The 26,885-nt window shown below is 45.4% G+C and overlaps 1 protein-coding gene across 4 annotated transcripts in view; it reads right to left on the bottom strand.

Moving 5' to 3' along the window:
- LOC141076015 (uncharacterized) overlaps nt 1-26,885 on the bottom strand; it is a 48,803-nt gene that overhangs the window by 6,605 nt on the left and 15,313 nt on the right. For 3 of the 4 annotated variants that reach the window (XM_073563260.1, XM_073563257.1, XM_073563259.1), the window contains exon 2: nt 5,840-6,056. In XM_073563260.1, coding sequence (XP_073419361.1) covers nt 5,840-5,996 — 157 coding nt within the window. In that variant the 5' untranslated portion in view covers nt 5,997-6,056. Of the gene's footprint in view, nt 1-5,839; nt 6,057-24,013; nt 24,254-26,885 lie in introns of all 4 variants that reach the window. The other variant, XM_073563258.1, reaches the window with a different exon arrangement.

Raw genomic sequence — 26,885 nt, 5'->3', positions numbered from 1 at the left:
TCCTGGCAGCCTTATGGGTCTGTCGAGTGAAGCCTGACTCCTGTCCCATCTTGCGAGGATCGCCCTTTGTAATGGTCTCGAATGGAACTGGGCCCATCTGACGCACGGAATGCAAGCGGTCATTAGGCCCAGAACCTCCATTGCCCCTCTTATGGAGGAGCGATGCTTCAAAAAGTCTCCGACTCTGTCCTGATTAGTCTTCTGCTTTTCTTTTGGTAGCAGGGATATCCTGTCTCCTGAGTCTAGGAGAACTCCGAGGAAGACCTTTCTGGACTCTGGTATGAGGTCTGACTTCTGCCAGTTGATCACCCAGTCGAGGAACTTCATCACTGTAATTGCTCGGTTCCTGTCTCGAATGAGCGCTTCTTCGGATCCTGCCATCAGGAGGAAATCGTCTAAGTATGGTATGATCACGATACCCTGACTTCTCAGGTAGGCCACTACCTCCGCTACCAGCTTTGTGAAGATTCGAGGGGCCTAAGCCAGCCTGAATGGAAGGCACTGGAACTGGAAGTGGCAGGTCCGAGTTGGTAATTTTACCGCGAATCTTAACAGCCTCTGGGATGAAGGATGGATAGGGACCTGATAGTACGCACCCTTCAGGTCGAGGGTGCACATGACCGCGTCCCTGTCTATTAGATGTATTGCAGACCGAATTGATTCCATCTCGAACCTCTTGTACCTGACCCAGGCATTTAGAGGTTTTAAGTTTATAATAGTTCGGGCCTCGCCGGATAGTTTTGCAATGGAGAACAGGGAGGAGTAGTGTCCTTTTCCCCTTTCTGTCAGAGGAACCGGTACTATAACCTCTGAACTGATCATTTCCTGTAGGTCCGTCCACATGGCGGAGTCTGCCAGGACTACGGTGGCAGCAATATATCTTTCGGGGGGAGGGAAGTAAAGCTCTATGCTGTAAACCTCCACAAATGGTTCTGAGGACCCACTGGTTGTGGGTAACTCGGGCCCATTTTACTGCGAAGTGTCCCCCCGATACCTATGGTGTCACTGCCTTCTAGATCTGGAGGCTGACGCAAAGAGGGAGCTTTTGCTTCTCCCACCCTGGCTGTGGAAGCTCCTATAGGAGCCTCTGTTGGACCTGGTTTGGCTCCTGAAGTCGGCCTGTCTCGTAGAGAAGGGGCCTCTCCGAACGGACTGAGGCCGCTTAGGTTTTTCTTCTGGGAACCCTTTATTCTTGTCGGACACTAGCTCTAAAATGTTATCTAGGGCAGGACCAAACACCCTTAGGCCTGAGAAGGGAATGGAGCATAACTTTGCTTGAGAAGCGTTATCCCCCGACCAGGATTTAAGCCAGACTGCTCTCTGAGCTGCATTAGACAGGGAGCTGTTCCTGGCTGCGAACCTTACTGATTCGGCTGACGTGTCCGACAGGAACACCGTGGCCGACTTCATGAGTGGAAGGGATGCCAGGATCTCGGATCTAGGGGTCTTGTTGGTTAGGTGTTCCTCCAACTGCCCGATCCACAGAAACATAGACCTGGCCACCGAGGTGGCTGCTATGTTAGTCCTAATGAGGGCCGCCGAAGTCTCCCAAGTTGGATATTGACTTAAAGGGCCACTTAATATGGTGGTAATGATGGTTTCCGAAAGGAGCCATTCCTTGGCTGGGTCCTTCCCTGGAGGAAGATCTGGCTAGTCCCATGTTTGAGACTCTTAAATGAGGCTCCACAGACTTTATTTGTATATTCGTATTTCCCAGGGAGCAATGCACCTAGGATTTCACTGATTGAGCGCCTTTGCCGGCTACCGCAGTGTTTTCTTTGACTGGTCTCCCTGAGGTCAGTGATTGTTTCGTGATGTCCTTTTTAATAGATTCCGCCTTCCTGTCCATCGGGTCCTGGAGACTTGAGTCCTCGAACGGGATGGTGGTTTTCTTGGCGACCTTGGCTACTGGAACATTGATTTTGGGGACTTCCTCCCATGCTCGTGTTTCCTCGGGGTCAAAAAGGCAGACGACTTTTAAAGTCCCGGGATAGTACAAGCCGACGTTCTGCCTCTTTCCACTCCTCATGGACCATTGTCTTGATGTGTTCACTTACGGGGAACACTGTCTGTCCCTGGGCCACCAGACCTCCGAACATCAAGTCCTGTCTGGATTGCGGTTTAGGAACTTCCTCGATCTGCATAGTGTTCCTGACCGCCTGGACTAACTCATCAGTCTCCTCCAGCCTGAACAGGAATTTCCTGCCTGGATCCTGTCTGTCCGCCAGGATCTCTCTTTCCTCCTCCGGATCCGAGTCCCGGAAGTCTGACTCCTCGATAGAGCTTGCTTCGGAAACTGGGTCTGCCTTCCACCTCGGACGCTTGCGGCTCGGCCCTGGACTGGGGGACTGCTGCCATGCGAGGCTAGCTCTGGAGGCTTGGACTTCCTCCCGTATCAAGGATCTCATCTCGGAGAGGAGGGATGGCTGTTCGTCTCTTTTGACCCTTGATGTGCAGGGTCCACAGAGGGTTTTGCTATGAGTGTCTGGCAGCTTTACCCTGCATACAGGGCATCAGACCGACTTGAATGTGGCCTTGGCAGGGTCCTTAGTCACTGACGGGGGGACTACTGGGGTTCCCTTATCCTATCAACATAAGATGGGGTAGCCATGTCAGTTGTCCTGGGCTGCGGGGATGGGTGTGGGGAGGGTGGTCTGCGCCAGGCGCACTTACCCCTCCATTCGCCGGAGCCTCTGCGTCCAGCCTGCAGCGATCCGCGCTTCCGGAGAGACCGTGAGCCCCTGGAGCGCGCGCCGCGATTCAAACCCGGCGTGTGACGTCACCGGCAGTGACGCACGTGCTCTCGTGATAGGCTGGGTCCTGCCGCTTCCTCCCGGACTCTAGCCCCGCCTGCTCCTCTGACGGCGCTATCCTCGTGACGCCGGCGGCTGCCTGGCCAGCTGCCTGCGGGGGACAGACCTTCGCCTGCCATGGCGGCCACCGACTGGAGCAGAGGAGCAGAGAGCCTCCCACCGGGAGGAGCGGCTCCCTCCAGGAGCGTCGTCCTGCTTCTGGCCTTTGGGGCAGAGGGACTACCGACCAGGAAGTTTCGGCCCGGGCATCTTGACAGGGGGAAGGTTTGGACTGGCTGCCCGATCCCCCCAGTAAGCTTCTGCAGCTCCTCTCACGTGTCCCTCCATGCAGGGACAGGAAAAACATTGAGGGAAATGGGGTGGGACAGGACCTTTTAACCTCTCATGTGCTTTCCTGTCCCTGTAAGCAGGAGGAGGAGGACGTCCTCCATGGTGCTGTCAGGTGGACATCCTGGAAAACTGATTTATAACGGATGTCTTCGATTTTTCAACAGTTTTTTTTTCTATTAATCTTCAAAGAACCTGGATGATCTGCAAAAACGGATGTAAATAGGATGAGCTGAACGGAACTGACACACGAGATCACAGCCAAATACCAGGAAGTATCAAAAACAAAAAGTCAGTCAAAAACGGGATAAAAACGCACGTAAAAAAAAACAAAAGTGAAAAGTGGAAGAGCTGCTCTGTTGACGTGAGGTAAAGTGAAGGAGCAGAATCGCCATAAGAAGCGGCCTGTGACTGCTCTGTGCCGGCAGAAATCAGTACCGGGCAGAACAGGAGGCCCAATGCAGAACACAGGTCCGGAAGGTGGTGCATGGAGCAACGTCACGAGGCTTTGGCATATAGCAGATTACTTACTGTACTTGGGTTAATACAGTTTCAGGATAGTGATGATGCTGAAAGGGATAATTAGGATTAGTTCATACTAAGGCGTTTTTTCAGCGTTTTCTTGGTGCGTGTGTTTTATGCTAATTTTCAGCTGCGTTTTTCACTACCAGCAAAGCCTATGAGATTCCAGAAATCTCATGCACACACATTGTTTTTTGTGTCATCAGGATTTTGGGCTTTGCATGGTTTTTTGGACATAGAGCATGACACTGCTTTCAGTGTTTTACGCCCACTGACATGAATGGGTGGTGAAAAAAACGCTGAAAACCTGCAGCAAAAACGCAGGTATCAGGTTTTGCTGCGCTTTTTATGCCAAAATCTGATTCTATAGAATAGGACTTTTTTTTTTCCAACACTAAACTTTATCAGCATGCACAAGAGACATCCCTAGCATGCCAAAACCACCGCAAAGAAAAAAGCAAGGAAAACATGCTTTTTTTCTGCAACTTCATTCCTGCCAATAGATCAGGTCTTGCTGCAGCAAAAAAAAAAAAAAAAAAAAAAAAAAAAAAAAGGCTAGTGTGAACTTACCCTTCTACATTTCTTATGCAAAAATGATTGCAGGGAAAATATATGGCCACGTGTAGCTTTCCCCAATATTAAGCGGTAACTACAAGGAGTTGAACCTGTGGCGATCAGCAGAGGGCTTCCCTTTTTGACACATTTAACTTCCATATTAAAATCTAATCATAACGGATGTCTACGGCATTTTGACATCTTGAGCCGATGTAATTGGTGTGAACTGCTGCAAACGATATAACACAAGCTGTGAAAACAGCGATGAGGTATAAACAGGTAAAAGGTCTTCAGAAAGCAGCGCGTTCCGCATCATCCATCATCATTAGAAACGCCTGATGCCGACTTGTTCGGCCCTAAACACATTCACATCGCGTTTTACTAAAATGTCCTCCGTGTGCAATCAGCGTGAGACTGTGGAATTGGGCACTTAGGAAGAATAAATATATCTGACAGATTGATTAGAAATATCCACAAACTATAAATGCAATTTGTGCACAAGTATGTGACACTTAGTGCTGTATACAAGAGCAGAACAAAGTAATGATAACAATAAGAAGTAAAGACACCAGTGCCCTCTAACGGCTGCCAGACTCAAAGCTGCTGGCAAACCTGCCGGTCCGTTAAAAGTAACTGCTAAAACAAGAGGGAAAGTACTGCTGTGCCGAATGTTTTTTTTGTTTTTTTTTTTTAGTATACAGTCATACCTTATTTCTCTTTGTCATTTTATATAGAGCATAGTAAGGAACTGAAAAATAGATAGCATTTTTAATGGAAGGCTTACACTAGGACCATTTCTGAAATGCATCTGTCACCACGTTTTTGCCACTTAATCTGAAAGCAGCATGATGTAAAGGAGGAGACTCCAATTCCAGTGATGTATCACTTACTGGTCTGCTTAGTGTACTTTTTATGACATCACTGTTTTATTAGCAGGAGATTATCAAGAGAAGACCATTTGGCCTGCTGCCAGGTAGTCCAGCCACGCCCCCACCATTGATTTGTTGCTTTCTGTTGTATGCAGAGTGTAGACAGAAAAGCAGCCAATCAGTGGTGTGGGTGGGATTAGACAGAGCACAGCTTTCAGAGAACTGCTAGACCTGCAGCAGATAAATCAGTTTTTAATATAAACTGCAGCACCCAGTAAAGTAAGTGATACATAGCCGGAATCAGGGTCTATACCCCTACATCATGCTGCTCTCAGATGAGGCAGCAAAACTTCTGGTGACAGATTCCCTTTAAGAGATATATCAAGTTCACTGGAAAACTGAAATTGCTGACAACCTTAAAAGAAAATCAGGATCGCAATCGTGTATTAAAAAAAACACATACTTTGATAATGGAAAAAAAAAAAAGCTAAAAATCAACTGTAAAAAATGCATGTTAAAAGGGAGGGTCTAACTGAAAAAGCTCTTAGACTAAAGTTGTCCAGGTTACAGGAATTGTGACATTGCGCCCATTCATGTCTGATTTTCGTCTGAGTGTTGTATCAAAACCGGGCAGTTCAAGTTTATGGGTCCGTGGAAAAAAACAAAACAAAAAAAAAAAAAACACCAGGAAAGAGAACATCCAGTGAAAATGTGCCGCAACAAATCGACAGACAGGACAGCACGATCACTTACCTGGGGACAGGCTCTCCCTGCAGATTTGTCTACATTCATCCTCATTGCTGATCTCAGACACCTCCGGCAGACGGACCGCGTTCTCTGCCGATACAACCCTGCTATCACATAGGCACAGGCTCACTGACCAGACCAGTACGAGAGTCTTCCACACCATGGTGGGAATCTGTAGACAGTCATCCACAGTAAGCGTCCATTTCAGAGCGGCATATCGAACCTACGATGACACAATGCAGCAATTATATACACTGCGACAAGCACTAATCGTGCCACACTACTGGCCCTCATTCAGACATCACATGGTTTTGTTTTTTGCGAAAACCACAAACCATTTTGTAGCGCACTAGATCTGATTTTCATCAATTTTTGCTCTTGGTTCTGTTTTTACCACCAGTGCAGCATCTGTTTTTCCAGTGTACAAAAAAAAAAAAATTACTTGCAAGCATCGCCTATCCTGGTGAAATCTTTGGCAAGCAAAGCTGTATCCCAACAGTGTGTAATGTACCAACTGTTAGGATTCCAGTGATTTGCATACTTCAGTAACGGGAGGAAAAACTTATAGCGGCAACAAGGGGAAAAAAATCCAAAGAACCAAGACATGTTTGGTGTCTATGAACTCGTAATGACCTGGGCAATCAAAACGGCAGGTCAGTTTTAGCACTTGGTGAACATGGCAAAAAAAAAAATATAATTCAAAAAACAATTGTGGAATTGCACTATATTTGCAATTTCACCGCATTTGGAATTTTTTTCCCCCATTTTCGAGTACACGATATGGTAAAACCAACGGTGTCGTTCAAAAGTACAACTCGTCCCGCAAAAAACAAGCCCTCACATGGCCATATTGACGGAAAAATCCGCAAAAACGAAAAAGGGCTCCGTCATGAAGGGGTTAAAACATAAGAGGTCAGGAATGAATATTGCCATTTTTGCCCTGTGTTGTGTAAATGGTCAGCAAAAACAATTGATTCTGTATCTAACTTTGAAACTGAACTCCATGTTAAGTCACATCCCTAAATACATCTTTTTTTTTTTTTACTTTTGATAACTTTTTTTTTGTGAAAAAGGGTAACAAGAGGTAGAGGGGGGAGATGCATTTGGGTCCTGTTACTTTAGTCTCCCATACCTTTGCTTTGGGGTGGGAAGGAACCACTGGCTTCGTCTATCTAGGGCACCAGAATACATTGTCCCAATCCCGGCTGAGGGACTGCAATGGAGACTGCACAGGTCAGCTAGGAAAGCTGAGCAGTCTGCGTGTTGGAGCTGCAGAGTAACGTGTGGAAGCTGCAGCCTGTTCAGTGTGAACTGTGCCTAGAGTTGAACACTTCTGTTTGACGCTGGAAGCTGCTGGAGCTCGGGCTGAAGGTGATACCGACCGAGACTGGTAGGACCCTACCTCTTCTGTGTATGAAGTATGCTCTGGGAGAAAGGACTAATCTGTTTGGGCGAGTCCGCACTAACATGGATGTGCCAGCTGAATTAACCATTTATTTGTTGTGATCCCTTTGTGCCAGGAAGAGGCTGTTTTTGATTTTGAATCCCTTGGAGTTTCATGAAAGCAATAAAAACTGCACGTCTTGACCAAACTGCATCACCTGTGTGAACGCTACCCGAGAACGTGAATCGCTCAAATAGTAAAAACTAGACAGCACATGGGTGACACGCGGAAATGTTGCCCGTTTTTTACTGACCCATTCACTTGAAAGGTTGATTGTGCTTCGCAAATCGGATCAATAACTGACATATGTCCTGGGCAGAAATTTTGTCGCCAAAAAAATGGACACGTGCACCTGCTATATGATGGCTATATGTTGTATCTGGGAAACACACGGATACAACATGAACGTGAAAAATGGACGTCTACATGACGCCTTACTGTAAATGTAAACGTGGATGACCCCGGGTTTGATAACGTTGGCTTAGGATCAATGTGCACCGTTACATCAGAAATAGAACATCACAACAGGACGACTAGGATCTGGCCAAGTGAGACATGGAGGAGTCCTCGGGACATTCTAAAGTCATTTGAATAAAAACACAATGAAGGTCCCACCGATTTTCAAAACGGTCTTCTGTGAGACAGCTGTCTGCAGAGAACATGCCACTGTAGAAAGAGTTCACTCTATAACCAAATGATCAGGCTTACCGTTGCCACCTTTGGTTATTCCAACATAAAGAAACCTTCACAAAATTAGCGTTTATTGATTGGGCCAATCAATTTTATATTTTGTTAGATCAGACTTTTTTTTATCCCTTAATATATTGCATTCATCATACTATACAGCACTGGGTACTTACAATTGCTCGTTTTGCCTTTCTACCAGCTAATTGTTCACTTTTCCATTAGGTCTATAACATCATGTGATTGAGATTTGATGAGCTGAATCCTTCTAAGCTCTATGTTTAACCCCTTAATGACAACCAATACGTGTTTTAAGGCTATGTGCCCACAGTAGCGTTTTTGAACGCTCAGGAAACGGGTCTCCTTCCCAGAAAACGCACGTTTTTTGCCGCGATTTTTTTGCGCAAAAACGCACGTCTGAGGGTGGTTTCACATTAGCGCTTTTTAAGCGCACGCACGGCCGGGGTAGCTCCGCCCCCGAGCCGGCTCTCTGCCCGGCGTGCCCGCCCCTTGCTGGTAGCGCCGCCTCCTAGCGCACAGCGGCGCCTGCGATCGGCGCACCCTATCTTTAGCATAGGGTGCGCAGATCGTACGCAGGCCGTGCGCTAGTTGCGCTTTGACCTGCGCTGCGCACCTTTGACGGTGCGCCGTGCGCGCCAAAATCAAACTTTTCGGATTTCGGCGTGCTCGGCGCACCGTCAAAAGTGCGCAGCGCAGGTCAAAGCGCAACTAGCGCACGGCCTGCGCACCCTATGCTAAAGATAGGGTGCGCCGATCGCAGGCGCCGCTGTGCGCTAGGAGGCGGTGCTACAAGCAAGGGGCGGGCACGCCGGGCAGAGAGCCGGCTCGGGGGCGGAGCTACCCCCGGCCGTGCGTGTGCTTAAAAAGCGCTAATGTGAAACCACCCTGACGCGGTTTTTTCGGCGCGTCTTTTGGACTATTGGAAATAGCCAAAAACGCGGACCTAAGCGGAAATTAATGAACATGCTGCTTTTTTACCGCTAAGCGTTTCCTTAGCGGTAAAAAAACACATCCATTGGCACAAAAAGGCCAAAATGCATTAAATTGAATGGGATGCTTCTTTTAAGCGTTTTGACCCCGAAAAACGCATCAAAAACGCTTAAAAAAACGCAACGTGGGCACACAGCCTAACTGACCTGTGATATAAGAGAATAGCATCCCCATGCAAAAACACAAAGAATCTGGAAGGAATCAAAAAGCAGCTGCAGGTCCCAGAGATTTCAGAAATCTCATTGATTTTCCTGGTACTGTAATGTGCTGTGTTTTGAAAAACAAAAAAAACAAAAAAAGAAATGTGTGAACAAGTCCTAGATCAAGGCAGAGCTACCAGCGCGGACACTGCTTTTCCATCTATGTTGTTTCTCCATATCTGACCCAAGAGGATCAATATAGAAACCTTGAACGTGGATTGATCCCACCATGGTGAATCTGCTGGTGGATTATTGTATATTGCATTGGCGCTGAAGATGTAATATGTGCTAACATAATAATATAAATGAGCACTGAAGACATTTTTGTCCAGTCTTTGATTACGGCTGGTATTGAACCATTGGTGGCACCACGACTTAGGAGGGGTGCTCCACTGCCAATGGGTCGATGCTTCTGTAAATAGTGAATGACGTGTGTCACGTGTTCTCCGATAGTAACAATTGTACTGTCAGAGCCATAAATGACCACATAGACGGGCTGAGTGCATGCATTCAGGTTTCTTCCTCAGAGATCAGTCACTTGTAACCTATATACAATGCATATACGAATACACTGGAAATGTAGCACTAGACTTATCTTTGTACGCCCTCTAGTGGTAGATCTGGGGTACTGTTCATCTTCAAACATCATGGTAGCAAGTTTATATATTTGCCATTGTCTGCAGAAATTGAAAATCACTAAGGTTTGCATTTGGTGCAGCATTATACCAGTAGGCTTACTCTTCTACCGTTATGCCAAATGTTAATAAAAAAAATAAATAAAAATCCTGAAAAGTCCTTTACAAATTACAGCACTTGAATAAGACAAGAATAAGTTGTGCACTTAAAGGGAGTCTGTCACCAGATTTTTTGCCACCTAATCTGAGAGCAGCAAAATGTAAAGACAAAGATCCCGATTCCAGCGATGTGTCACTTACTGGGCTGATTACTATAGTTTTGACAAAAATCACATTTTGCTATGCAGGAGATCACCACTAGAGCACTGGTAAACCTGCTGCCAGGTAGTCCTCCATATTCATGAGCTCTGTATAACCCCGCCCCCACCACTGATTGGTAGCTTCCTGCGTACACTGTGAGCAAGCTGCCAATCAGTGGTGTGGGTGGGGTTATACACAGCTCAGCATTTAAAGAGAAAACATGCTGACAGATTCCCTTTATAGGGGTGTCTTCACATGATAAGTGGTCAATATTACAAAATACTTGTAAAAACTAGCAACTTTGCAATTTACTTGTTCTCAATTGTTTAAGTCTAGAGTTTACCGCTCATTTACCACTAGGTTACTGGTTACCTCTGATTGCCTAACAAACAGGTAATCCCTGCATGTGTTGCGGCTGTCGAACAGACACGAGACATGCAGCCGCGGGGACTCAAACATATTTTTCAAGTATGCTGAAGTCACTCGGTTAACACCCGAGCATGCTTAGATAACACCTTATCCGAGCACGTGAGCTCATCACTAAACACCACCCCTCTCAAGCGGGAAGCAGAGAGGCTCTTGTGAAGAACGATCTTGAGACTTTTATACCCAGTAGAGCCACGTCCAGATGTAGCAGATTTGTTGCAGATTGTTTCAACCAACAAAGTTCTTTGAGCTGCTGCTAGAAATATGCTCAAACGTGCAGCTTTTGCCAGGCATTCACTACTTTGCCATGTCTCTGTTTACTTTGTACATGATCACACCCTGACAAACTTATTCTACCTACAAGGCAAATAAGCAGCAACTTCAGTTCTAGAAAGCAAAAAAAAAAATAAAACGGAGAAGTGCACCAAATATGAGCAAGCGCTAATCCTAACAGCAGGGAGGCAGAGAGGATTGCCTGCAGTGCTGGGGCATTGGGCTGGAACCTGGCATGGACAGTATAGGTTCTTCACATTTACTTTAGGGTTCTTTATTCTTCTCCAAAAGCAAAAATTTATGCAGCTTATACCCAGGTTTTCAGTTATAGTTTTTGGATGCAGGTGTGGTCTAATATCACATGTAAGATAACTCTAGAGCAGGGTTCCCCAACTCCAGTCCTCAAGGCCCACCAACAGATCAGGTTTTCAGGATTTCATTAGTATTGCCAAGGTGATAAATGCATCACCTGTACAATACAAGGGAAATCCTGAAAACATGACCTGTTGGTGGGCCTTGAGGACTGGAGTTGGGGAACCCTGCTCTAGTGGGAGTAGGCAGTGCGGGGCCATGGAGGAGATACATGGACCTGTACGCCACCGTATTTCTCTCATCCGAGAAAATCACAGTCTGATCAAACTGTACAGAGTTCGATCACAGTGTGATCTGATTTTTTCGGATGTGAAGATGGAAAAAAAATAATTATCCATCTTCTCCACTCTGTCAGTCTGTGAAAATCAGGCTGTAGTCATTGTCATCTGAGTAGGGTTGTGATTTTTTTTGACGGACCCATAGACTTGCATGGCCGAGTGCGATCCGATTTATGGATGCAAGTCGAGCACACTGAGATTTTTCATTGAACAGACTCGGTCCGGGGAAAAAATAAATAAATAAAAAAAAAAAATCAGACCAGACACATGCAGGGGCCCATAGAATAACAATGGCCTGAGTGCGATTCATCGTTTTGTGGGGTCGCACTCGGATTGAAAATATGTATGGTCATCTGCACCTGCCCTTAATCCTCCAAACTTAGGGATGAAAGTGGATATAAAACCCAGGCTGCTGAGGATCCAATATACGATTGGGAAACAGATGCGGTATGGATGTGGTTTTATTTATTAGCAAATTTCGAGGTGATCATACCTCTTCATCAGGACAAACCACAATGATCATTGTGGTTTGTCCTGACGAAGCAGTATGATCACCTCGAAATGTGTTGACAACGATCATTGTGGTGTCCTGATGAAGAGGTATGATCACCTCGAAACGCTTTGACAAAGATCATTATGGTTTGTCCTGATGAAGCAGTATGATCACCTCGAAACACGTTGACAATGATCATTGTGGTTTGTCCTGATGAAGCGGTATGATCACCTCGAAACACGTTGACAATGATCATTGTGGTTTGTCCTGATGAAGCAGCATGATGACCTCGAAACACGTTGACAATGATCATTGTGGTTTGTCCTGATAAAAAAGTACGATCACCTCAAAACGCATTGACAATAATCACTGTGGTTTGCCCTGATGAAGAGGTACACCTTTACAATGATCATTGCGGTGTGTCCTGATGAAGAGGTATAATCACCTCGAAAAATGTTGACAAATAAAACCACATCTGTTTACCTATTGTATATTGGATCCTCAGCAGCGTGGGTTTCATATCGACTTTCATCTCCAAGTGAGGCTACTGCATGGCAGCTACAAAAAAAGAAAAAAAAAACAAAAAAAAAAAAAACAAAAAACAGTTTTCCAACCAGCGCTATTGTTCTGTTTATATGCTCGAGCACTTTAAAGGGTTATTCCACCGTCTTAAAAGAGTAGGATTAGGTAGTCCTTGGAAAGAAAAAAAATTAAAAAAAAAAAACTTTTCAAATTACTTGCCTTTTAAATTGACCCCACTACCCTCCAAAATGTCACCTTTTATTTTTTTTTTTTGCTTACTGCTCAGCGGACTGCAGCAGTGGGCGGTTAGTCTGCATAGGTACTTCCTATCGGATTCTTTGGGTCTTGTGCAAAACATTGTATTGCACTCAGACCGATGTTGGTCTATGAGGTCGTGCCAAAGTACAATTTTCTCCTCGGACTGAGTCTGTCCTTCTCTCCAGCTGCAAGCATGAACGTTCGGGCCAGCGGTGTGAGGATGCCGCTGGCCTGAATTGTCAATCAAGCAGGAGCACTTGTGCCTCCAGAAACCTGGAGGTTGGGCAGGGTGGGGAGTAGTGGGCTAAAGAACACATACAATAGGTATAACCCTTTCATGACATAACACTAGTAATGCAACAGCAAATCAAACTTTCCCCAATTACATATTGTACGAGTTTCACATCACCACATGGCGCCATGCTGGGGATGCCGGAAGGTAAGAGATTTGCAGGCCTCCCATCTAGTAGCCAGTTACCACTGACCTGGACAGGAGTCAATCCACACATCTCGAATAGCAAGAATATGCCATCACCTAGTGGAGATTTCACTCCTAGGATCTATCAAGTCTTCATTATGTAGAAGACAGTGCTAGTTCAGGGTTTCCCTCAATAACTTGAATACTGTCGTGTGGCCCACTTAGTCTAGTTGGAGTTTCCAGAGGTCAGACCTCCACAGGTTTAATTGTCCTGGCATATCCTAGTGATACACTATAAGATAACGTGATGGGAACAAAACTTTATTCAGTGATGTACTGTGTTGTAAGGGGTTAATTTAATGGTGTAAAATAAATAGGCAGTAACAAATTAAGGTAGTAGTAGCCGGACTATTTTCAGATATTCACACTGAAAACAGAAATAGAAAACTGAACGGTCCACGCGTTTCAGGGCTACACAGACCCCCTTTGTCAGGGACAAGTGGTCGATGCGACCCTAAAACGTGTAGCCCTCTCAATAATCATTTATATAATAATTTCTATTTTGAGCATGAATGTCTGAAGATCCTACCCTTATTTCTTACTGCCTATTTATTGTATACTACTAACTTCTCGAAAGACCATTATAGATCTTGTGTTCTTATTACAACTTTGGAGGCGATATAGAGGGCGCGAAGGGGAACCTTTTACATCTATCTTTCCTTATGAAGCACTTTTCAATTTTTTTTTTTTTCTTCACAATTTGACTTTATACTACCACGTTAATACTCTTAGTTTCAGCTTTGATTTAGCCTTTGGGAAGGGAGGTACCAGTGGACTGATGTGTACTAGAACATTCCTAGCTATTCTCGTTACCTTAGGACATGTGATCAACACAAAGACTTATTTTGAGTGTAGAAATGCCTAAGCTAGTTTGGGTGGGGAGTTGGGTGGTATTAGACAACGAACAGTTGAGTCCAATTGAGGCTGCAAGATGGAGGAGGAAGTGGTTAGTCCTAATGAAACACCGTGTGCCTACACCAACAGATGACATGGCTCCCCAAACCATCATTGATTGTGGATACTTCACACTAGACCTTAGAAATCAAGGTCCCAGAGTCTGGAGGAAGAGTGGAGAGGCCACATTCCAAGCTGCTTGAGGTCTAATGTGAAGTTTCCACAATCAGTGATGGTTTGGGGAGCCATGTCATCTGCTGGTGTAGGTCCACTGTGTTTTATCAAGACCAAAGTCAGTGCAGCCATCTACCGGGAAATTTTAGAGCACTTCATGCTTCCCTCTGCCGACAAGCTTTTTGGAGATGGAAATGTCATTCTCCAGCAGGACTTGACACCTGTCCACACTGACAAAAGTACCAATACCTGGTTTACAAACAGTATCACTGTGCTTGATTGGCCAGCAAACTCGCCTGACCTTAACCCCAGAGACTCTATGGTGTATTGTCAAGAGAAAGATGAGAGACACCAGACCCAACAACACAGACGAGCTGAAAGCTGCTATCAAAGCAACCTGGGCTTCCATAACCCCTCAGCAGTGACACAGGCTGATCGCCTGAGGAGATAAAATGAAAATTTAAATTCCAAAACAGTTGAGTGCTCAAATGAGGGGAATCAGCATCAATAATAAAACATGTCCCCACGTAAATTCATACCCTTCAGAGTTCTGGTTTCCAAATTTAAAATCTAGAATGCTACTCTGATAAGTAATGGCCATTGCCAGTCACCTCCTCTAGGTCTATCGACTATCTCTATGGAACAAACATGAAAAATATTTGTGCGTCCTTCATGTTCTTGAGCAAAGTGTTTTGATGCCCAGGTGTTCTTATTGCCAACTTTACTAATATCGTTAAGATGTTCCGATATACGCCATTTAACGGTCTGGTTGTGCACCCTTAATATAGAAGCCTATCGTGTAGGATCGATTCTGCCCGCTGGTTGTAAAAATAGGCATTAGACCTACCGGTAATTATGTTTCCAGGAGTCCTTCCTGACAGCACCAGGGAGGACGTCCCTCGCCTCCTTGCAGGGACAGGAAGAGCACACAAGAGGTTAAAAACAGTCTCCACCCCCATTTCCTCAGTGTTTTTCCAAGTACCACACCGTGGATGATGCAACTGAGCACTTTATTTACAGAATCAGATTACGACATATGACATCATTAATTCGGGAAGAGAACTATCCGTGCTGTCAGGATGGACTCCTGGAAACATAATTACCGGTAGGTCTAATGCCTATTTTCCAGGATGTCCCTCCTGACAGCACCAGGGAGAATACCAAAGTATCCAGTTAGGGTGGGATGACTGCCTGGAGAACCATTCTCCCGAAAGCAGTCTGTTGGTTAGATAACACATCTAATTTGTAATGCTTACAGAATGTGTCCAACCTGGACCAGGTTGCGGCCCTACAGATTTGGTTTACTGAAGCCCCTGCTGTTTCCGCCCAGGAAACTGCTAAAGCTCCTGATGAGTGAGCTTTTAACCCTTCTGGGGGAGGAACCCCCTGAGAGACATAGGCTAAACTGATTAGCGATGTTATCCATCTCACAATGGAGGCTTTTGAGGCTTTTCTCCCTTTGTTTTTCCCCCCCAAAGAGTAGAAATAGGTTATGGTCCTGTCTCCAACCCTGCGTGGCCCTGATGTAATCAATAACTGCCTGGCGTACGTCTAATTCGTGCAGGGCCCTTTCTTTGTCATTTGAGGGGTTCTCACAAACGGAAGGTAAAATTATTTCCTGGTTTAAGTTTTGGACTAACACAACTTTGGGCAAAAAGGTGGGGTCTAATCTCATGATTATTCGATCCTCCCAGATTTGGAGATATGGGTCTCGGATAGATAGCGCCTGTATCTCACTTATCCGTTTTGCAGTGGTGATCGCCACTAAGAATGCTACCTTCATGGTTCGATGTGAGATGGGCATCTCCTGACTCTGGATAAAGGGATCTGAGCAAAGGGACCACAGGACAAGACTAAGATCCCACGGGGGGACTGACCTCCTGACTGTGGGACGTAACCTCTGAGTTGCCCTGATAAATCTTATTACCCAGGGATGGGAAGCCAAGGGGTAGTCCAGAAAGGCGCTTAATGCCGAGATCTGGACCTTCAGCGTGCTAGGCCTAAGTTCTTTATTAAAGCCTGCCTGAAGAAAATCCAGTATCTTTGGGATGTATGGCTTTCCTTCAGCTGAGTCAGGCCTGCCACAATCCAGACAGAATCTTTTCCAAATTTTGTGGTATATCGCAGAAGTTATGGGTTTTCTGCTGGCCTGAATAGTCGATATGACCTGGTCTGACAGGCCTCGAGCCCTCAGGATCTGCCGTTCAGGATCCGCCATTCAGGATCCAGGCTGCCAGGTGAAGTCTCCCTGGATCTTGGTGAAGCATCGGCCCTTGGTGAATGATGTCTTCCCTCTGTGGAAGCAGGAGTGGTCGATCTTCTGCCATAATCCCCAGGAGTGGAAACCAGCTCCTTTTCGGCCAATAAGGTGCTATCAGTAACACTCTTGCCTGATCCTCCTGAATCTTCCTGAGGATGGCTGGAATGAGAGCTATCGGGGGAAATGCATATGAGAGAGTCTGCCCTCACTTTTGGCTTAGGGCGTCTACCCCTTCTGGATTGTCCAACGGATTCAGAGAAAAATCTGTACGTCTTCGTATTCTTTCTGGTTACGAAGAGGTCTATCTGCTAGGTCTATCTAGCTCTGGCATAAGTTCTGAAAGATCTCGGTGTTCAGCTCCCACTCCGTGGGACAGATCTTCTGCTTGCTTAAATAATCTGCCACTGTGTTTTTCGACCCTTCGAGATGGACGGCTGTTACTGACAGAACCATGTATTCTGCCCAGGAAAAGATCTTTTTTGCCAGGTCCTGGAGTGCCCAATGCCTTGTTCCTCCTTGATGCCGGAGGAAGGATACCGCCGTCACATTGTCCGATAGAATCTTGACGTGTTGATTTCTTAGTTTGTCCTGATTTCTCCTTAGGGCCTCCCATGTGGCGTTAAGTTCCTTGTAGTTGGAGGAGGTGGACCGCATGTTTGCCGGCCATTCTCCCTGAAAAATTCTGCCTTCTAGATGAGCCCCCCAGCCCCATTTGCTGGCGTCTGTAGTGATTATGACGCATGGGGAGGTGATCCATGGGACACCTTTCCTTAGGTTTTGTCGCTGCATCCATCACACCAGGGATCTTTTTACTGCTGGAGACAAGGCCATTTTCTTGTCTAGGGAGGTCTGGTGACGATCCCAGGCACACAGTACTTCTTTTTGAAGGGTTCTCGCATGGAACTGTGCCCATCGGACACAAGGCATGTAGGATGTCATGAGGCCCAGAGCGCGCATGGCTATTCTGATGGAAACACGACCTTTTTGAAGTTCCTTAATGCTGTCCCGTATCCTTGTCTGTTTTTCTGGTGGTAAGAAGGAAGTTCTGCTTCTGGAATCCAGTAGTACCCCCCCAAAAAAAAAAAAAAAAAAAAAAATCTTTCTTCTTTCTGGTACTAGGTACGATTTTTCTTTGTTTATGATCCAGCCCAGAAACTCTAGAACCTTTATTGTCTTCTCCTTGTGTCGCCGTAGTTCTTCTGCCGATCTCGCCACCAGGAGGAAGTTGTCTAGGTATGGAATGATGATTATTCCGCGATTTCTTAGGAACACCACCACTTCCGCGATTAGCTTCGTGAAGACTCGAGGCGCCGAGGCCAGACCAAAAGGAAGACACTGAAATTGAAAGTGGTAAGTCCAATTCTGAAGTCTTACTGCAAACCTCAGGAATCTCTGTGACATTGGGTGAATTGGCACCTGATAGTAGGCACTTTTCAGGTCCAGGGTACACATCTGGGCATTCTTGTCCATCAAATGGACTGTGGATCTGTTTGACGCCATTCAGAATTTTTTCTACGTGACCCAGGCATGTAAGGGTTTCAGATTTATAATGGTATGGGATTCTCTGGATGGCTTTGCAATGGCAAATAGGGACGAATAGTGGCCCGCCCCAATTTCTGCCCGGGGAACCGGAATTACCACCCCTAAGTTTGCCAGTTCTGTCACGTCGACCCACATCTGGGAGTCGTCTTTTATTCTGCGGGGAGAAATGGACCTTTCGGGGGGAGGGGATGAAAATTCTATTTGGTAACCCTTTGCTATTGTCCTCAGTACCCACTGATTTTTTTGTGATCTGAGACCACTGGGAACTGAATTCTCTGAGTCGACCCCCTATGTTGGTATAGTCATGTTCTCCTGGATCTAGTACGTGATCCAGAAGGGGGGGGGGCTCTAGATCTTCCAGCTCTAGAGTGGGTGCTACCGTAGGAACCCCTCTGAGAGCTCCCCTGGTACCTATAGTACTGCTGCCTTCTATATCCCCCGGGTCTACGAAAGGGCTGGTCCCTAGGCTTCTTTTCCTCAGGGAACCCTTTCTTTACATCGGATGCTTTTTCTAATATATCATCCAATGCTGGGCCAAAGACTTTTAACCCAGAGAAGGGAAGGGCACAGAGCTTGTTTTTAGAGGCTCCGTCACCCGTCCAGGTCTTTAACCAGATGGCTCTGCGTGCCGAATATGACAAAGAGCCATTCAGGGTGGCAATTCTAACAGATTCCGCCGATGCATCGGCTAGGAAGGCTGTGGCTGACTTCATGATCGGAAGAGAATCTATAATTTCCTCCCTTGGGGTTTTATTTGTTAAATGTTCCTCTAACTGGCCCAACCATAAACACATAGATTTTGCTACCGAAGTACCTGCTACGTTTGTTTTAATTAAAGGTGCTGATGTTTCCCAGGCCCGCCTTAGTAGGTTATCCGCCTTCCTATCCATGGGGTCCCTCAGACTAGATGCGTTCTCAAAAGGGATCGTTGTTTTCTTGGCTACTTTTGCCATAGGGACATCAATCTTGGGAACTACCTCCCATTCTTTAATGTCCTCGGGGTCAAAGGGGAGACGTCTCTTAAAGTCCCGGGATATCACAAGACGTTTTTATGCCTCCTTCCTTTCCTCCAGGACCATAGGAAGAGGGGAAGAGTCTTGAGGAGATCATTTGCATATTTCCTGTTCCTTCTGGGATAAGTGAAGAGTCTCCGAGAGCTCAACTATCACTGGGTTTTGGCCGTTGCAGCTGAAAAGAGGAAATCAGAAAACCAGGGGAAGAGTCTTGAGGAGATCATTTGCATATTCCCAGTTCCTTCTGCGATAAGTGAAGAGTCTCTGCGAGCTCAACGATCACTGGGTTTTGGCCGTTGCAGCTGAAAACAGGAAATCGGAAAACCAGGGGAAGAGTCTTGAGGAGATCATTTGCATATTACCAGTTCCTTCTGGGATAAGTGAAGAGTCTCCGCGAGCTCAACGATCACTGGGTTTTGGCCGTTTTTAAGAAATCTCAATATGGAAGAGGCCAGGAGCCATTTGGTGAGCTGCATTTCTTGCTACATGTTCACAGACTTACCAGTGGAAAAGCCAAACTTCACATGCCACAAATGCAAGCTTGTGTCCCTGTTGGAGGAAAAGTTGCAAAATCTCAAAGAGAGGTGAGCTACGTTGAAGATCATTAAGGAAGGTGAAGGGTTCTTAGACAGAGCAGAATTATCTCTTCATGTTACAGAAAGAGAAGAAATTCGAAGTGCACCTGAAGAAACAGAGGAATAGAGACATGTGACGCAGAGAAGCAGGAGGATCAGGAGGCAGTCAGCATACTGCTCAGGAACCAGTACCAGGCTCTCACGCAGGAAAACGATGAATACATCAGGATAAGACTTTGCCCACAAACAGCAACCTTGTACGCCTTCAGAGTCCTCCTGGATGGAGAAAGAAAAATGTTGTGAAGAAAAAACGGAGAGTGGTGGTCATGGGGGATTCCCTGTTGAGAGGAACAGAGGCCGCTATCTGCAGACCGGATATAACTTCAAGAGAAATGTGCTGTCTTCCAGGTGCAAAAATTAAAGATGTGTCTGACAGGATATCAGGACTCTTCAGACCTACAGATGACTACCCGTTCCTGCTACTACATGTGGGGACAAATGACACCGCAAGAAGTGACCTGGAAACCATCTGCAGAGACTTTGAAGACTTAGGCAAGAAAGTGAATGAACTGGGAGCGCAGGTGGTCTTCTCTTCCATCCTCCCAGTGGATGGCCATGGAACAAGGAGGTGGAATAAGATTCTGCAGGTGAACAACTGGCTACGTCGATGGTGCCGTCAGCAAGGATTTGGATTTATGGATCACGGAGTGAACTACTTATACGATGGACTACTTGCTAGAGATGGGGTGCACCTTACGAAGACTGGAAAACATGTATTTGGAAGTTGCCTTGCTACACTTGTAAGGAGAGCTTTAAACTAGAACATGGGAAGGGAAGCAAAAGACCAGAAAAAGCCATACACCTGACAAATGCTATTGGGAACTCTGCTATTAGAAGTGGAAAGGAAGAACAAAGACAAAAGAATCTAATTAATAAAAATATTGGAGAAAGAGAAAACAATCACAAACTAAAATGTTTCTATACCAATGCACAAAGCATGGGCAACAAACAAGGAGAATTGGAACTACTAACACAGGAAAAGAAATATGATGTCATTGGAATCACTGAAACTTGGTGGGACAATACACGTTTGGAATACAAGACTAGAAGGATACAACTTATTTGCAAGAAACACTTGATAAACGAGGAGGAGGTGTCGCATTGTATGTTAGAAACGCGTATATCTGCACAGAGATTGAAGCTTCTGAGACCGGGAGTTCTGTGGAAACTGGGTAAGAATACAAGGACAGAACAATGGAAAGGACACCATTTGTAGGCATTTACTACAGGCCACCTGTGCAAGCTGAAGATATGGATGAACTCTTTATGCATCAAATGGCCAAGTTCTCCAAAAAATATGACATAGTTGTCATGGGAGATTTCAACTATCCAGACATTTGTTGGGAATCTCTCTCAGGCAAAACTAACAGGTCAAGGAAATTCTTATCCTCTCTTGCTGACAACTTTATCTTCCAAAAGGTAGGGGAAAAAACAAGGGGAACTGCTACCTTGGATCTAATCCTTATAAACAGGGAGGAAATGGTTGAGGAGGTAAAAGTGGCTGGGACCCTAGGAGGTAGCGACCATGCTATTTTAGAATTTTGGATAACTAGAGGAGGAAGACCAGTGAAGACTCAGACGTCAAGGTTAGATTTCAGAAAGGCAGATTTTAAGGGATTCATAAAGGGAATCGGAGGGATCCAATGGCTGGATATCCTTAAAGACAAAAATATCCAGGAAGGATGGGAAATTTTGAAAAATGAAATTCTCAAAGCACAATTGTTAACCATTCCGAAAAGAGGGAAGAATAGGAAGCATTTAAGGAAACCAGGATGGATGAACACAGAACTTAAGCACATGCTAAAAAGGAAGAAAGAAATGTTTATAAAATGGAAAGAGGGAGGCATATCTAAAGAAGAATATAATGCTGTCTGCAGAACCTGCAGGGCACAAATCAGATTAGCTAAAGCTGAAAATGAATTGAGGCTTGCAAGAGATGTCAAAAGCAATAATAAAGGATTTTGGGGATATGTCAAAAGTAAAAGAAAAGTCAAAGATGCTGTAGGATTTTTACCGGATGAAAATGATGAAATGGTAAGACAGGATGTTGAGAAGGCCGAACTTTTAAATTCCTACTTTGCATCTGTTTTCTCTCAGAAAGGAAATGTAACATCAACTGTTCTTCACTGTCCTATTAAGGGAATAGAAGAATCCAGGATATCTATAAGCAGAAAGATAGTGAGGAAACACTTAGCTAACCTAAATGAATTCAAGTCTCCAGGTCCAGATGAATTACACCCCAGAGTACTGAAGGAGATAGCAGAAGAAATTTTTGAACCCCTCTCCATAATCTTTGAAAATTCTTGGAGAACAGGAGAAGTCCCAGAAGACTGGAGAAGAGCAAATGTTGTTCCTATCTTCAAAAAAGGGGAAGAAGGTGGACCCAGGCAACTATAGGCCGGTGAGTCTGACTTCTATACCAGGAAAGATCTTTGAACAAATTATTAAACAACATGTATGTCAGTACCTGGATAAGATTGAAGTGATTAAACAGAGTCAGCATGGGTTTGTAACTAATAAGTCATGTCAGACTAACTTAATTTCCTTCTATGACGGAATCACTGATTGGGTGGATCAAGGAAATGCTGTAGATATAGTATATCTTGACTTCAGAAGTATGGAATGGACAAGGCAACCGTTAGGTGGATTCATAACTGGCTTAGTGATCGGACCCAAAGAGTGGTCGTAAATGGCTGCACATCCAGTTGGAAGAATGTCTCAAGTGGGGTACCACAGGGCTCTGTCCTGGGCCCTGTATTGTTCAACATCTTTATCAACGATTTAGTTGAAGGAATTGATGGTAAACTGATTAAATTTGCTGATGACACAAAGCTAGGAGGGATAGCTAATACTAGAGAAGAGAGAGGATTCAAAAAGATATAAATAAACTGGAGAAGTAGGCAGCAACTAACAGAATGGTTTTTAATAGGGAAAAATGCAAAGTACTACATCTGGGCAATAAAACTGAAAAAAGCATATACAGAATGGGAGGAATAGGGCTAAGCAACAGCACATGTGAAAAAGACTTGGGTATACTAATAGATCACAGACTGGATATGAGTCAACAGTGTGATGCAGCAGCAAAAAAGGCAAATGCAATTCTAGGATGTATTAACAGAAGCATACAGTCTAGATCACGTGAAGTCATTATTTCCCTCTACTCTTTGGTCAGACCTCATCTGGAATATTGTGTCCAGTTTTGGGCACCACATTTTAAAAAAGACATCAACAAACTGGAGCAAGTTCAGAAAAGAGTGACCAGAATGGTGACCGGTCTGCAAACCCTGTCTTATCAGGAAAGGTTGCAGGATTTGGGAATGTTTAGTTTGCAAAAGAGAAGACAGAGGAGACTTAATAGCCGTCTACAAATATCTAAAGGGCTGCCACATTGTAGAAGGATCAACTTTATTGTCATTTGCACATGGAAAGACTAGAAGCAATGGGATGAAACTGAATGGGAGGAGACACAGATTAGATATTAGAAAAAACTTTTTGACAGTTAGAGTGATCAATGAGTGAACAAGCTGCCACGAGAAGTGGTGAGTTCTCCTTCAATGGAAGTCTTCAAACAGAGGCTGGACAGACATCTGACTGGGATGATTTAGCGAATCCTGCTTTGAGCAGGGGGTTGGACCAGATGGCCCAGGAGGTCCCTTCCAACTCTACGATTCTATAGCTCGCACATGGTCGTTCACAGGAAATACTACTTTCCTCTGCGCCTAAGGCCCCCGAACATCATGTCCTGCCTGGACTGAGGTTTCTGGACCTCCTCAATCTGCATTGTGTCTCTGACCGCCTGAACCAGATTGTCTGTATCATCCGAGGAAAAGAGGTATCTTTTCCCCATACTCCGGTTCGCTAGTGCCTAGCTTGCCTTCTTCCTGATCCGACTCCGAGGAGTAGGAACCTTCCTCTGAACTAAGCTCCATCTCCTGTCTGGTTCGCTTAGCACTGAAGCCTGGACTGGCTGGCTGTGGCTGGGACAAGGTGGCCACGGAAGCCTGGCCCTCTCGAATCAGCGATTTCATCTCCGATAGGAGGGACAGCTGTTCGCCTTTCATTAGTTTGGCCGTACAAGTGTCACAAAGCAACTTTTTGTGCTTGCTGGGAGCTTAACTCTGCATACGGGACACTTATTGGGCTTCCCTGGGTCTTTCTCCGCCTGTTTGGTCGTGGGAATGGGCGCTGTCGGTTGTGCCTTTTCCTGCATAGTGCAAGAGAGGGACAGTCAGGCTCTGATCTGGGCCTTCCGGGTGTCAGTCGGTCGGTCTGCGCTATGCGCACTTACCCCATCCGGGTCGATTCTGCCCTGGTTCTCCATCACTGTTGAGAGCCTCTGCACGGTCAGTACAGGAGGGTGCTGCCTGTCTCGCTGATACCGCGCTCGGGTCGGGAGAGACGCCGGCCAGTCCGTGCTTTGTGTTGCACCCTTCGTCCAAGTTATGTGGCCGTCTGACTCTTCCCTTACGGAAATATTTGTAAAGACAGACGGCAGGGTGAAGGGATGGTTTTCATATAGTTATGGCAACTGGATAGAATGAAAAGACTGAATTCAATATTTTTGTTCCTATAGTGTGCATCAATATAAGGTAAATATAACTATGCAGATACATTTTATGTGATCATTGCTGCAATGTGGCCAGGCAGGTGATATTTGTGAGAAGTTACACAACTACAATAATGGCATTTATACTCAGGCCTTCTCTTATCACAATTTATGGCAGTGGTGCCTCTTTCAGCAACATTCTGCAGGTCTTAAAGGGAATCTGTCACCCTTTTGTTGGCTTTGCAGCTGCTGGCATAGACATCGGGGGCTTATCTACAGCATTCTGTAATGCTGTAGCTAAGCCTCCGATGTAACCTGAAAGAGAAGAAAAACACGTTATATTATACTCACCGAGGTGGGCGGTGCGGTCCGATGGGTGTCGCCGTCCCGTCCGGCACTACTTCTTCATGCGATGACGTCCTCTTCTCCCATCCTGTAATGGCTCCGGCGCAGGCGCACTGCTCTGCCCTGTTGAGGGCAGAGTCGTGCAGTGCGCAGGTGTCGGGAGAGGTCTGGCACCTGCGCACTGCAGAATTCTGCTCTGCCCTCAACAGGGCAGAGCAATGCGCCTGCGCCAGAGCCATTTCAGTACTGGAGAAGAGGAGGTCATCGCATGAAGAAGGGAGGCGCCGGACCGCAACACCCATCGGACCGGACCGCCCACCTCGGTGAGTATAATATAACGTGTTTTTCTTCTCTTTCAGGTTACATCGGGGGCTTATCTACAGCATTACAGAATGCTGTAGATAAGCCCCCGATGTCTATGCCGGCAGCTAATAGGGGATAAAAAGGGTGACAGATCCCCTTTAAGGCCCCGTCACACTAAGCGATATCACTAGCAATATTGCTATAACGTCACTGGTTTTTGTGACGCAGCAGCGATATTGCTAGCGATATCGCTATGTGTGATACCTCCGACTGGCTCCCCCGCTGGTTATCACTGATTGTGCGAGAACGGCCTGGGCCGTTTCTCGTTGTCAGCTTCCTGCTGAGGCGACGAGCGACGCGTGGACACAGGCGGGAGGACGTCTTCATCGCCTCGTCTGACAGGTAATTAGCGACAGCCGACCGCTGCTATGTCGCTGGTGAGATCTGCCTGTTTGGCAGCTCACTAGCGACCACTTAGCGATGCACCAGCGATCCTGACTGGGTCACATCGTTGTCGGGATCGCTGGTGCACCGCTAAGTGTGACAGTACCTTTACCTACCAGCTATATCCTGTTGTTGGGATGCAAGCTTGCAGAAAAGGTGTTTTCTGATAGGCACCAGTGTAAAACTAGTTGCATGCATTACCTGAAAATTCTCGATAAAGGTGATTAGAGAGATTCAGGACCGTAAATCATACTTCTGAATAGGCTCCAAGAAAATGAAACTTTTGGGCTGTGCTCAAGATGGTGATTCATTATTGCAACAAGATATAATTAGTCATCTGCAGATATCTAGAATGCAGTCTGTGGCTATGTTTTCTGTACTCATCTAAAGGGCAACCTGTCAGTAGTACAAGTTTCTAGCAAATGTCCTACAGCTAAATTATGGGAGTGATGGCATCGGCTAATCGACCCTGAAGACCAGTCAGCAGCTACAATCCAAAGCTAATAAGACTCTGGGGCCTCAGTTCTACTAAAATGGCCTAGAGTGCTCATAGAAGCCATTCTCTTGGTCCCAAGCATACAGTATGTGCCTTCAAATTAAAAGGTGTTGCCCGGCGCTGACAATCATGGGACCACAAGTATGTGATTTGCATACTCCTGTCACATTCCCACTAGACTGTGTTAGGCCAATATTCCCCATTATTTACATAATTGGCTTTCTATACAAAAAAAAAAAAAAATTGGCCTTAGCTTGTGTGTTTGATACAGGAAAATCAGACTGGGATCCCATCTGGGAAAAAGGACTGGTGTAATTTGAAAATCACTAGGGAATACCATATGTTAGAGAAATAAATATATATATATATATATATATATATATATATATATATATATATATATATATATACACACACACACATATACATACATACACACACACAGGAAATATAAGGGTAGTTACTTGGAAGTGACACTAAGGGCACGTTGCTTTGGTGGCTACTGTTGAGCATGTTTGCTCCGGAGGTATATATCCAAATCCACTGCCGATTTTGCAAGTTTTCCCACCTACAAAGAATGGAAAGGTATGCAATTTTTATCGTAGGTGCACTTCACCTGTGGGAGACAGAATCGTAAAATAAATTCTAGAAAATCACATTGTATCATCTTTACATAATAAAATTGCATTTTATTGGATGAAATAAGTATCTGATCACCGACCAAACAGCAAGAATTCTGGCTCTCACAGACCTGTTCGTTTTTGTGTAAGAAGCCTCCTACGCTGCACTCATTACCTGCATTAATTGCACCTGTTTGAACTTGTTACCTATATAAAAGACACCTGTCCACACACAATCACACTCCAACCTCCCCACCATGGCCAAGGCCAAAGAGCTGTCTAAGGACACCAGGTACAAAACTGTAGACCTGCACAAGGCTGGGATGGCTTATAGGACAATAGGTAAGCAACTTAGTGAGAAGGCAACAACTATTGGCACAATTATTAGAAAATTGAATTAACACAA

This window comes from Dendrobates tinctorius, unplaced genomic scaffold (genome assembly GCF_039654945.1).
Source record: "Dendrobates tinctorius isolate UK_male_01 unplaced genomic scaffold, ASM3965494v1 ptg000384l, whole genome shotgun sequence".
In the NCBI taxonomy this organism is placed as follows: domain Eukaryota; kingdom Metazoa; phylum Chordata; class Amphibia; order Anura; family Dendrobatidae; genus Dendrobates; species Dendrobates tinctorius.
Note: the sequence above shows the minus strand (reverse complement) of the source record. Positions and strands in the feature narration are given on the sequence as shown.